The sequence below is a fragment of the Salmo salar genome, chromosome ssa16, assembly GCF_905237065.1.
Source record: "Salmo salar chromosome ssa16, Ssal_v3.1, whole genome shotgun sequence".
In the NCBI taxonomy this organism is placed as follows: domain Eukaryota; kingdom Metazoa; phylum Chordata; class Actinopteri; order Salmoniformes; family Salmonidae; genus Salmo; species Salmo salar.
Window position 1 is genome coordinate 7156399 of NC_059457.1, and position 13501 is coordinate 7169899.

General features: G+C 40.0%; 1 protein-coding gene across 1 annotated transcript in view; it reads right to left on the reverse strand.

Moving 5' to 3' along the window:
• LOC106573109 (sodium-dependent neutral amino acid transporter B(0)AT2) overlaps nucleotides 1-13301 on the reverse strand; it is a 62105-nt gene extending 48804 nt beyond the window's left edge. The window contains exons 1-2 of the mRNA XM_014147819.2: nucleotides 13125-13301; nucleotides 10866-11415 (exon numbers count right to left, since the gene is read on the reverse strand). Of these exons, the coding sequence (XP_014003294.2) occupies nucleotides 10866-11193 (328 nt within the window). The 5' untranslated portion in view covers nucleotides 11194-11415; nucleotides 13125-13301. The remainder of the gene's footprint in view (nucleotides 1-10865; nucleotides 11416-13124) is intronic.
• Nucleotides 13302-13501: the final 200 nt, after the last annotated feature.

Genomic DNA, 13501 nt, shown 5'->3' on the forward strand with positions numbered 1-13501 from the left:
GAGTAATTTAGTAAATTCACCGGCAGTGTTCGGTGGGAATGCTAGTCACATGCTAGTCACATGCTAATGTAAAAAGCTGGTTTTTTGATATAAATATGAACTTGATTGAACAAAACATGCATGTATTGTATAACATAATGTCCTAGGGTTGTCATCTGATGAAGATCATCAAAGGTTAGTGCTACATTTAGCTGTGGTTTGGGTTTATGTGACATTATATGCTAGCTTGAAAAATGGGTGTCTGATTATTTCTGGCTGGGTACTCTGCTGACATAATCTAATGTTTTGCTTTCGTTGTAAAGCCTTTTTGAAATCGGACAGTGTGGTTAGATTAACGAGAGTCTTATCTTTAAAATGGTGTAAAATAGTCATATTTTTGAAAAATTGAAGTAATAGCATATCTAAGGATTTGAATAACGCGCCACAGGATTCAACTGGCTGTTGAGTAGGTGGCCCATAGAGGTTAAGGAATGTTGCCCACAAAAGGAGTTGCGGTGTGTGTGTAGTATTTGTAATTCACCCTTGAAAATCAAATTTTGCCATTCTATTGTGTGTGTTATCTTACAGTTCATGCATCTTGTGTCATTGGGGCTAGTCATGATGGTGGGTTATTATTATTTCACTTTCCATCTCCTTTTGTCTTTCCACTATCATCAATCTAATGATGGACATTTTAGGAAATTCTACTGTCTGCACAGCTTCCCAAGCAACCACCGCTGCAGGAATGCTGTATATCATAATAATTCATTTCAATTGAGCATTTCAGGCACACACTCCAAAAAGTGCACAACCAAATATTTCATAATTCAAATGAATACCAGAAAACCCTCTCCCCTCCCCTTCCCTCTGAAGCTAGGACAGCAGAGTCCCTGCCCATCTTCCGAAAACGTCTGAAACCCTACCTCTTCAAAGAGTATCTTAAATAATCCCACAGAACCCCCCCCTAAAAAAATGTACTTACTATGACTGTGATATGTTTGTCCCACCTAGCTATCTAAAGATGACTGGACTAACTAAGTCGCTCTGGATAAGAACGTCTGCTAAATGAATAAAATGTACAAATGTTAATCAATCTCTGTAGTTGGTTGCATTTTCTAAAGCCTAAGTAATTCACTTTTACGTGATATATCACATTTTGTTTTTTTTCATTGTTATTTTCAAGCATTTGGATGGGACATGAGTGCTACAAATTGTACGACTCAATGGGTCCTGCACACTGTAGGTCAGCTGTGTGCCTATACTATTAGGCTTATGGTTCTAATCTTTTTATGTCAAATGACGTCTCACCATTATTTCTCACATTTATTTCATGTTGATCAATATTTCGGCTATGCTTGCCTATTGTAACTGATCAATGAAATGTCTGGTCAATACATATTGTAATTTATAACGCTAATAGAGGCACCAATAAATTGTCCAGATCACTTATTGTATGCTCTTTTCAAGTACATTCCCTTATGTCTGAGCTTCTAAAGTGACTCAGGCTTTACTAATTATTGTGACGTGTATTCAGTGAACTAATTAGTTACAAAACAATAGAAATGCAATTGTGTATTGCTGCTGTTTGTCTGATCCAACAGTCCACGATCAGCTCTGTTGACCATGTTAGCATTTTGCTGAGGAAATAGGGTGAGGTACACTATTTCTGTTCGGAATGACATGTGGCCCATTATTTACATGGTCATCAATGACATGTGTGCATGTTTACCTTGTTACCTGGCAACAACCACATGAGTGTTTCAAAGAGCTGTCAGTCAAGGCAAACTCATTAATAAAAGATCCCCGCCTACTCATTCTGTTCTTTCAGGCTCCCTGATAAGAGAGGGTACAATTTCTTAAATTCTGAGCTTTTTATTTGTGTAAAAATATTATGGGTGATGTTTTGGTCATTCAAAGGCTATTTTTACTTGGGAAATAGGATGACTCCTACCTTTCAAGGACAGGAGTTTTTCAGGATAAAAAAAAATGAAATGGAGATGAGCACAGGCAAAATCCTAGAGGAAAACCTGGTTCAGTCTGCTTTCCACCTGACACATGAAGATTAATTCACCTTTCAGCAGGAAAATGACCTAAAACACAAGGCCAAATCTACGTGAGTTTCTTTAACGGCCGAGTTAGTTTTGACTTAAGTCTATAGCAAGACTTGAATGGTTGTTTAGCAATGATCAACAACCAATTTGACAGAGCTTGAAGATTTTGGAAAAGAATAATGCAAATATTGTACAATCCAGGTGGGAAAAACTCCTAGATACTTATCCAGAAAGACTCACAGCTGTAATCGGGTGAAAACATTTTTTGAATTCAGGCTGTAACACAAAATGTGAAATAATTCAATGGGTATGAATACTTTCTGAAGGCACTATCTTGATTAGATAAGTATTCAACTCCCTGAGTCAATACATGTTAGAATCACCTTTGGCAGCGTTTATAGCTGAGTCTTTCACACCTGGATTGTCCAACATTTGTCTGGGTAAGAATCATCTAATAATGGTAAAATATGTACACAATATTTATCTGGACACTTTCAAATTGTTATATTGCTACTATGCACTTTCTGTATCCTGTGCATGTGATAAACATTGATTTTATTTGATATAGTGTATTTACCAGAGACGGTAATGTGAAGAACAACATGACCTGCACCAAAGTTAGATTAGGATATAGGCCAAGGACTAGATAAAGTGTATTTTTGCTACTTGTCATATTCGTGTATGTAGGTGGCAGGGAAGTCAGGCGCAGGAGAAACCAAGTTGGTTAATATGGAGTATTTAATTTTAAAAAAGAACTCCAAAACCAAAGTACAAAATAAATGGGTAAAGTATACCCGTCGCACACCGATACACAAGCCCACGTAACATAACATCACAAACAATCACCGACAAGGACATGAGGGGAAACACAGGGTTAAATACACATGATTCATTGGATTGGAAACTGGTGTGTAGGAAGACAAGACAAAACCAATGGAAAATGAAAAACTGATCAATGATAGCTAGAAGACCGGTGACGTCGACTGCCGAGCACCACCCGAGCAAGGAGGGGCGTCGACTTCGGCAGAAGTCGTGACACTACTACTTTCACCACTTTTAGTCTTATTCTTTGGATGCTTATTACACTACCTTTCTCACTCTGTTTAGCACATGGACTCACATGTGAATTCTTAAAGAGATGGTTGGGGTGAAGGTTTAAGATGCTGAATGGTTGTAGACCACAGGAGATTGGTGGTTCCTTAATTGGGGAGGACGAGCTTGAGCTATTTCAATGTAAAAAAAAAAACACAATTTAAAATTTTGCTACATAAGACCGAATCGAGACGGTCGGTCACAAATTAGTTTACATCCCTGTTAGTAAGCAATTCTCCTTTGTCAAGATAATCCATCCACCTGACAGGTGTGGCATATCAGGAAGGTGATTGAACAGCATAATCATTACACAGGTGCACCTTGTGCTGGTGACAGTAAAAGGCCACTCTGAAATGTGCCGTTTTGTTACACAACACAATGCCTCAAATGTCTCAAGTTTTGAGAGATTGTGCAATTAGCATGCTGACTGCAGGAATGTCCACCAGAGCTGTTGCCAGATAATTGAATGTTAATTTCTGTAACATAATGCCGTTTTCGAGAATTTGGCAGTACGTCCAACCGACCTCACAACAGCAGACCACGTGTAACCACGCCAGCCTAGGACCTCCACATCTGGTTTCTTCACCTGCGGGATCATCTGAGACCAGCCACCAGACATTTGAAACTGTGGGTTTGCATAACCAAAGAATATTGGCAAAAACTTTCATAAACGGTCTCAAGGAAGGTCATCTGCGTGCTCACAGATGAATCCCGGTTTCAATTGTACCGGGCAGATGGCAGTCAGCATTTATGGCATCGTGTGGGCGAGCAGTTTGCTAATGTCAAACTTGTCTATATAGTCCAAATCAGGATGATCCATACTTATTCAAAAATATTTATACCAATCTATTGAACTTACAGGTAACATATGATCCAATCGTTATGGTGGGAGACTATAACACAGTGTTAAGTACATCAATGTACCGTAAAGGAAATCCCTACAACCCTGACATTGAGATATACATGCAGACTTAATCAAGCTAGTCATCTTGACTACTTTCTTGTCTTTTTCTCACTTGCATCAAATGTTAAAAAGTATTGATAGGAGACAGAATGCAATTGGCCATCATCTAATTGGCCTTCGCATAACTTACAGAATTTCCACGTGCGATATAAGTTAAGCAAATCCCTTTATTGATTGGGATACTTTTAAATGTACCTTCAGATGTTATTTTATTCAGTTTGTCTAAAGAGACAAGACTAACAAGGGAAATACAGGAACTAATAGTGCAGGTAGATATCAATAAAAATGGTACTACAGAGATACAAAACAAGTTAGAGGAAAAACAAAAAGAAGTGGAGGAACTTCTGCAAGAATGATCTAATGTAATCTATTACAAAAATAAATCAAACTGGATGGATTATGGAGAAAAATGTACCTAATTATTCCTGAATCTTCAACGCTTTCAAAAATTATTTGCAGAAACTCGTTACTAAAGACGGAGTACTCCATGAGTCTCTGAATGACATTTTAAAGGAGGAAGCTAAATATTTTAAAAACATATTTGATTTTTCTCCGCACCCTCTGAATGATGATTACTGTAAGGAATTATTTCCAAATAATAAAAAAAATTAACAAATGCACAAAAATATCAGTGCGAAGGCCAGGAATAACTTTGAGGCTACTAAATCCTTTCAGTCTGGAAAAAGCCCCAGGGCTTGATGGCTTAGCGGTAATCTCCATTATTAGCTTGTTTTAACTACTTCTATAGAAATGGTAGTCTTTCAGGTACTCAGCAGGATGGTCTGATTTCACTATTATTAAAACAAGACCATGATGGCAAATATACAGATCCAGTCCAGCTAGACAACTGGAGGCCTCTTACACAAAACAATACTAGCGAAATGCATAGCATTCAGAATTAAAAATGTTTTTCCAGGTATTGTTAATACTGATCAGACAGGTTTTTTACATGGACAATACATTGGAGATAATATACGAAAACTATTAGAAATGGTGAAACATTTAAGAAGCCAGGCCTGGTATTTATAGCATATTTTGAAAAGGCCTTTGATGAAGTAAGACTGGATTTTATATATAAATGCCTGGATTTTTTAAATTTCGGCGAGTCTCTTATTCAATGGGTAAAAGTAATGTATAGCAACCCCAGGTGTAAAATAGTAAATAGCGGCTACTTCTCGGGGAGTTTTGAACTGTCAAGAGGCATTAAAAAGGGGGTCTGCTGTCACCAAATGTATTCGTTACGGCCATCGAAATGCTAGCTATTAAAATCAGATCAAATAAGAACATTAGAAGATTACAAATCCAAGGCTTAAATACAAAGATGTCCATGTATGTCGATGACTCAAGTTTTAAGCCTGCAAGCTAGATCCCTGCAATATCTCATTGAAGATCTAGATAACTTTTCTGGCCTATCTGGACTAAAACCTAATTATGATAAGTGTACAAGATTTACCCTGCAGCATTACCCTGCAGCTTTGTGATGGCCACTCCAATACCTTGACTTTGTTGTCCTTAAGCCATTTTGCCACAACTTTGGAAGTATGCTTGGGGTCATTGTCCACTTGGAAGACCCATTTGCAACCAAGCTTTAACTTCCTGACTGATGTCTTGAGATATTGCTTCAATATATCCACATAATTTTCCTGCCTCATGACGCCATCTATTTTGTGAAGTGCACCAGTCCCTCCTGCAGCAAAGCACCCCACAACATGATGTTTCCACCCCCATGCTTCACGGTTGGGATGGTGTTCGTCGGCTTGCAAGTTTCCCTCTTTTTCCTCCAAACATTATGACTAAACAGTTCTTTTTTTGTTTCAACAGACTAGAGGAATTTTCTCCAAACAGTACGATCTTTGTCCCCATGTGCAGTTTCAAACCATAGTCTGGCTTTTTTATGGCGGTTTTGGAGCAGTGGCTTCTTCCTTGTTGAGCGGCCCTTCAGGTTATGTCGATATAGGACTCGTTTTACTGTGGATATAGATACTTTTGTACCTGTTTCCTCCAGCATCTTCACAAGGTCCTTTGCTGTTGTTCTGGGATTGAATTGCACTTTTCACACCAAAGTACGTTCATCTCTAGGAGACAGAACGCGTCTCCTTCCTGAGCGGTATGACGGCTGCGTGGTCCCATGGTGTTTATACTTGCGTACTATTGTTTGTACAGATGAACGTGGTACCTTCAGGCATTTGGAAATTGCTCCCAAGGATGAACCAGACTTGTGGAGGTCTACAATTTTTTTCCGAAGTCTTGGCTGATTTCTTTTGGAGTCATTAAAACTAATTTTTCAACCAGTCCACAAATTTCTTGTTAACAAACTATAGTTTTGGCAAGTCGGTTAGGACATCTACTTTGTGCATGACACAAGTAATTTTTCCAACAACTGTTTACAGACAGATTATTTCACTTATCATTCACTGTATCACAATTCCAGGAAACATCAGAGTTTACCGGAATCTCTAAATGAAAATAACGGCAGATCCATAAAATGTCCTTGTACAGTAGTAGAACTAATTCAATTTAGAGGATTCTAAATTAATATCAAAGGGGCTTTTATACAATTATAATGCAGGGTTAATAAAAAAAAACATTTTAAAATGTATATGTTTATTAAGTAGTCATGCTTGTCTCAGACCAGTGCGAAACGATGCTGAAATAGTTGACCACACGCGGGTAGGCTATTGCTTGTTGGGCGGATTTTCACACCTACAGTAGCCAGGCTATTAAACTAATTGTTGGATAACAGATCGGCTCTCGGAACTCATTAACACACTTTACCATGTGTGTTTCAATTCTCACACACACACACTTGCTGACATTTACTCCTAGGGTGCTGACCAGTTGCACCCTCTATAACCACTGTTTATATCATTTGATATATCATTGATATCTAGCCTTTATAGCCATGTACTCTTATCTCTAACCAATGTGCACCTTCATCAGATGAACCGCAACATATCGGCTAAAGCAATATAATTCATGAATGCATTTGAAAGTTAATATTGTGATAGTGATCTGTTATCCAATGATTGGTGTTATTATTATTAACCCTGCATTATAATTATATAAAATCCCCTTAGATATTCTGTGTTTTTATTTACAGTAGTGATGGACAGCTGGAGGCATTTGGTTTTTCACAAGCGTGGTTTTAGAGTACTTAAGCATTGAATACATTGCAAGTTTGACTATTTTTGCCTTTAGCCTACACTTTACAATAGGACAAATATATTATTGAATTCGATTTTAAAAACGGTTTTAAAATGTATATGATTACTAAGTAGTCTTGCAGTGCGAAACGGTGCTGAAATAGTTGATCACGTGGATAAGCTACTGCTTCAAATCCTATTATAACAATTGGATGACTTTGGCTGTTACAGTAAGCAACAATTTGTTGCCTTCATTAGCCTACTTTACGTCAATATTTCTGTCAGTCAGTGATGTTTATTCCCATGGTAATTCGTTATGGATCCATCCAGCTGTGGTTAGAAAACAATGCATTTGGTGGACTTGGTAAGATGGACTCACTGATAGTTGAAGATGATGAGCATTCGGCAAAGGCAATCAACATCGCTCAAATCAGAGTCAGAAGGCAGTTGAAGAAACTTGAGTGGACTTATGAAAAGGCTCTGTAGACATTTTATATATATATATATACTGCTCAAAAAAAATAAAGGGAACACTTAAACAACACAATGTAACTCCAAGTCAATCACACTTCTGTGAAATCAAACTGTCCACTTAGGAAGCAACACTGATTGACAATACATTTCACATGCTGTTGTGCAAATGGAATAGACAACAGGTGGAAATTATAGGCAATTAGCAAGACACCCCCAATAAAGGAGTGGTTCTGCAGGTGGTGACCACAGACCACTTCTCAGTTCCTATGCTTCCTGGCTGATGTTTTGGTCACTTTTGAATGCTGGCGGTGCTTTCACTCTGAGACGGAGTCTACAATCCACACAAGTGGCTCAGGTAGTGCAGCTCATCCAGGATGGCACATCAATGCGAGCTGTGGCAAGAAGGTTTGCTGTGTCTGTCAGCGTAGTGTCCAGAGCATGGAGGCGCTACCAGGAGACAGGCCAGTACATCAGGAGACGTGGAGGAGGCCGTAGGAGGGCAACAACCCAGCAGCAGGACCACTACCTCCGCCTTTGTGCAAGGAGGAGCAGGAGGAGCACTGCTAGAGCCCTGCAAAATGACCTCCAGCAGGCCACAAATGTGCATGTGTCTGCTCAAACGGTCAGAAACAGACTCCATGAGGGTGGTATGAGGGCCCGACGTCCACAGGTGGGGGGTTGTGCTTACAGCCCAACACCGTGCAGGACGTTTGGCATTTGCCAGAGAACACCAACATTGGCAAATTCGCCACTGGCGCCCTGTGCTCTTCACAGATGAAAGCAGGTTCACACTGAGCACATGTGACAGACGTGACAGAGTCTGGAGACGCCATGGAGAACAATCTGCTGCCTGCAACATCCTCCAGCATGACCGGTTTGGCGGTGGGTCAGTCATGGTGTGGGGTGGCATTTCTTTGGGGGGCCGCACAGCCCCCCAAAGAAGACCTCATGTGGCTGGAGTGTGTCAGCAGTTCCTGTAAGAGGAAGGCATTGATGCTATGGACTGGCCCGCCCGTTCCCCTGACCTGAATCCAATTGAGCACATCTGGGACATCATGTCTCGCTCCATCCACCAACGCCACGTTGCACCACAGACTGTCCAGGAGTTGGCGGATGCTTTAGTCCAGGTCTGGGAGGAGATCCCTCAGGAGACCATCCACCACCTCATCAGGAGCATGTCCAGGCGTTGTAGGGAGGTCATACAGGCACGTGGAGGCCACACACACTACTGAGCCACATTTTGACTTGTTTTAAGGACATTACATCAAAGTTGGATCAGCCTGTAGTGTGGTTTTCCACTTTAATTTTGAGTGTGACTCCAAATCCAGACCTCCATGGGTTGATAAATTGGATTTCCATTGATTACTTTTGTGTGATTTTGTTGTCAGCACATTCAACTATGTAAAGAAAAAAGTATTTAATAAGATTATTTCATTCATTCAGATCTATGATGTGTTATTTCAGTGTTCCCTTTATTTTTTTGAGCAGTATATATATATATATTTATTATTATTAATTATTATTATTATTATTATTATTATTATTATTATTATTATATATACACTACCGTTCAAAAGTTTGGGGTCACTTAGAAATGTCCTTGTTTTTGAAAGAAAAGCAAAAACAATTGTCCATTGATCAGAATTACAGCATAGACATTGTTAATGTTGTAAATGACTATTGTATCTGGAAACTGCTGTTTTTTAATGGGATATCTACATAGGCGTACAGAGGCCCATTATCAGCAACAGTCTCAACGTCAACAGTGAAGAGGCGACCCTGGGATGCTGGCCTTCTAGGCAGAGTTGCAAAGAAAAAGCCATATCTCAGACTGGCCAATAAAAATAAAAGATTAAGATGAGCAAAAGAACACAGACACTGGACAGAGGAACTCTGCCTAGAAGGCCAGCATCCCAGGGTCGCCTCTTCACTGTTGACGTTGAGACTGGTGTTATTCCTATCTTTCCCACTTTTCCCCACTCCTTAAAAACAAAACTACTGAGTCATCCTGTGGTGGTGCCCAGTCTGTGCCAGGGTGCCTCGCTTTGACGTCACAACCACTGATGCCACTTGTAAACCAGGCAGGGTTGGTGGTTTGGTTGAGTTAGTGGAACTGGTGGGTCTTGAGGCCATGTCACTGAGGCTAGATTCATTCATAAAAGCATGTTCAGGGTGTGGTTTTGGAGACAATTCAACCCACTCACCGCTAAGAAACGGCTTTGATAACTTTTGAACTGCTTTTATAGCTCTGCATCAAAATGCAGTTAGAATTAAATACAGAGAAGGTGAGGCTAGTGACAACCTATCTGAAACCATTTACAGATCCACACATGCATAGACATGCATTCACACACACACCCTTTCGGACAAACACATATAGGCAGGGAAATCCAATAAAATTCACACCCCGACAACATTTATCAAACACGCATGCACTAGGGATAGGCATTACTGTGTATTTGCCCACACTGTCTGAGAGAGCTAGATATAATAGTGTCTGCTAGGAATTCAGCTTTCATTTAGCCATCATTAAAACGCTTTGGATGATGATAATCTCCAGGTAGAAATCTACATGACATGTAGATGACAGGTGTCTTGTGACACATGGAGACGTGATCAGAGCTTTTCAGTATGACGGCCACTACGCCTTATTTACACTGTCTGTAATATAATGGAGATGAACTAGACTCCTGGGGTTAAAAAGGCAAGAGGCTGTAATAACTTCTCTGGCTATATTATATACTGCTGTTTTTGGATTATATTGTTGCTGTATTGGTTCAGTTATGGATGTTGTTTTGGTTGATATTCAGTTGTTGCTGTGCTGGTGTAGTTGTGTACACAGATGATGTGCTAGGTGTTTTGTTATTGATGTGTGGTTAAAATAACTCTTATTTGGGGGGTTACTGTTATTGTTGCCTATTGCAGTGTGGTTCATTGTGTCATTTGGTGATTGTTACTAGGTACGCTGCTTTTAAAAGAGGAGAGACAGAGACACTCAAATAGTTATGTGACCACTGTGATGTTGATCAGTAGGAGGTTTACCCTTAAGAACAACACACACAAACACACAAACACAAAATGTGGCAGACTAACCTCTCCGAATCCTAACCCCATGGGCAGGCGACTTCTATACCCTAACCAATAAGAACAACAGCCACTCACCCCCTCCGTTCTTTTGACACAGGTAGGGGAACCTCCAGACATTGCCCAGGCCTACAGAGAAGCCCACCTGGGCCAGGATGTACTGCAGCTTGCTGTTCCAGGCTGGCCTCGCTGCTTCATCTTCTGCATCCGAGCCTTCGTCCTCCACGTCCATGTCTCCGTTAAGGTTAAGCTCCTTCCCTTCCCCATCACCTCTGCCGCTCCCCACGATCAGCGAGCTCTTCTTAAAGGAATCATCACAAGTGTCCTCGTTGGATAGCAGGTCTTTGACGGACTCCCTGACATCATCGTCAAGCTCTCTCTTGACGGCCTTGCTGTTTTTGGGCATTTGATAAAGCAGACCAGGGCGAGGGGTGGAATGTCTTTGGGTTAGTAGCGGGAGGGGTGTGGGAACAGTGAAGTTCTGGTAGTTATTCTGAGATCAGGGTACTGTCTTTACAAGGCAAGGGCTTAGAGGTGGTCGGTCAGGGGTTGGATAAAGTACCCGTCTTGGAGGTTTGTGATGGAGGGTTGAGAAGGAGTTGTTTATTTCTTCATTATCACAAAATGCCTGAGGGGAAAGAAATCCAAAAACAAAATGACTTAGGGTACAAATGTAAATATAAAAAAATGCAATATTCATTACTTCCGGGGAAACAGCATGAGGGTGTATGATTCATGGCGATGCAATAACTGTTAGATGTTAACACAGGACCCATGTTTTATGAAAATTAGACTCCAATATTGAACTTTTCATCATCAGCATATGGCAAAAGGAAATCAAACAAAAAATACGAGGGTACAATATCCATAACTCCAGTAAAGGCAGAATGAGTGTGCGTATTGGTGATATCACCACTCTCTGATGGTGACACAGATCTCATGTTTTTAAGAAATGAGATACAGTCTGTGTGTGACATCACAACAATGCACATAGAAATATTTACTGTATGTACTCAAAGAAGAAGAGAAGAGAAAAAAGAGAGAGGAGGAAGAAGGACGTAAGGGGGGGGCGGGTCTGGGTCTGTCAACAACAACAACAAAAGTTTCCATTCTTCTTATCAATTAAACCAAAACTAATTTTATTAATGTAACTTCCTTCCTATCCACAGTCTGTGACCTCACTTGATTTGAACAGAATCACCCCTCATACTTCATCAGCCAGACATGGTAGTCTGGATGGTGTCCAACCTGGTGTGTGCACATGTTAGAAAACTTGCCTTGGGCAATTGTTCAGGACAAATAATTATAACATCAATTCTTTGTGTTTCTGTTTTTAATTTACTCAATATCTTAGAATAATCAATTCCGCACAAGGAAATCATCATTATTGAAACATGGAATGGACTTTTGCTATGACAGGTCTGATATCGAGATGGTACCCACGCCTCTGAATAATTGAACCCCAACGCCAAGCACGAGGCAATTTGCATACCAACCCAAACACGCATTGTCCTCGCAGCTCAACATGAGAGCAGAGAAAATCAACAGACGAAAAATGGAACAAAAAAAGACCCAGAATATAGCCCTTAAGGTATTAGTATAATAGTTGTGATGTGATCATGCTTCGGCCGATAGTTTTTAAAATCCCCATGTGCATAAAATAAACCCACAATGGTGCAGAATATAGTAGTCTCTATCCCTTTAGACCGACCCGTGGTTTAAGTGATTCAATTATTTCCTTTGACCACTTCCAGATTAGCCTTGTTCATTCACTAAGTATGGGCTTCATTTCATCAGCAAATAAACGTAAATTGTAATAAACGTACATTTTTAGGTTGTAGGTGGAATAGTAAACTAGGTTGTAGCCTATATACAGAAAGATTACGTCTATTCATATTGTCTTGATAATAACATTTGACTACTGTATTAAATGTACATGTGCATTTCCATCTATGATGAAATAAGAAATCGTTCCATGTTCCTATTGAATACGTCGCCGTATGGCATATTCCACTATGAAGGGCTAAATAAAGCTATTAAAAAGGCTAGACATGCATGTGTATGTGAATACAAAAAAAATATGCATGATTAAATACATAGGCTACATGTCGAAAAAGTAATGGATGAGAGGAATACCTGGCGCCATGTTGTTTATTCAAGAGACAATTTGTTACAGGAATGAACATAAATTAATTCCTATCCCTCCCCCCCAGCCGCATCTCCTCTGTAGTGCCATCCATGTGCGGTATTTCATCATACACTCACTGCCCACATCCTGCGCAATGCAACAACATTCTATTCAGCCCAAAACATATATTTCTTCTAAATGATGTTTACCTTTAGTATAGATTCGTCTTCTGTAAAATTGAGATGTTGGTCTTTTTCGGAAAGAAGCGTCTCAAGGAATGAAATTGTGACAGAAGCACATGCACGGGGCAGACATCATCACTCGTGTTGCGTCTCTGGTCCTATACCGCCGGTGTAGTGCTGTGCGAAACAAACTCAAGTCCTTCGACTCGTCTGCGTTTTAGCAATAGGTTACAGGCAGCGCGGTAATAGGGGTGCTCGGCTTCTCTCTTTGTCAATATTTGATCCAAATGCCCATTATTTTTTGCTCAATTTATCTTTATATATTTAGGTGGATTTAACATGGTATACTTATATTCAAACCCCTTCGTTAATGCGCACGATAAGCTAAATAATCGTTTTTAAAA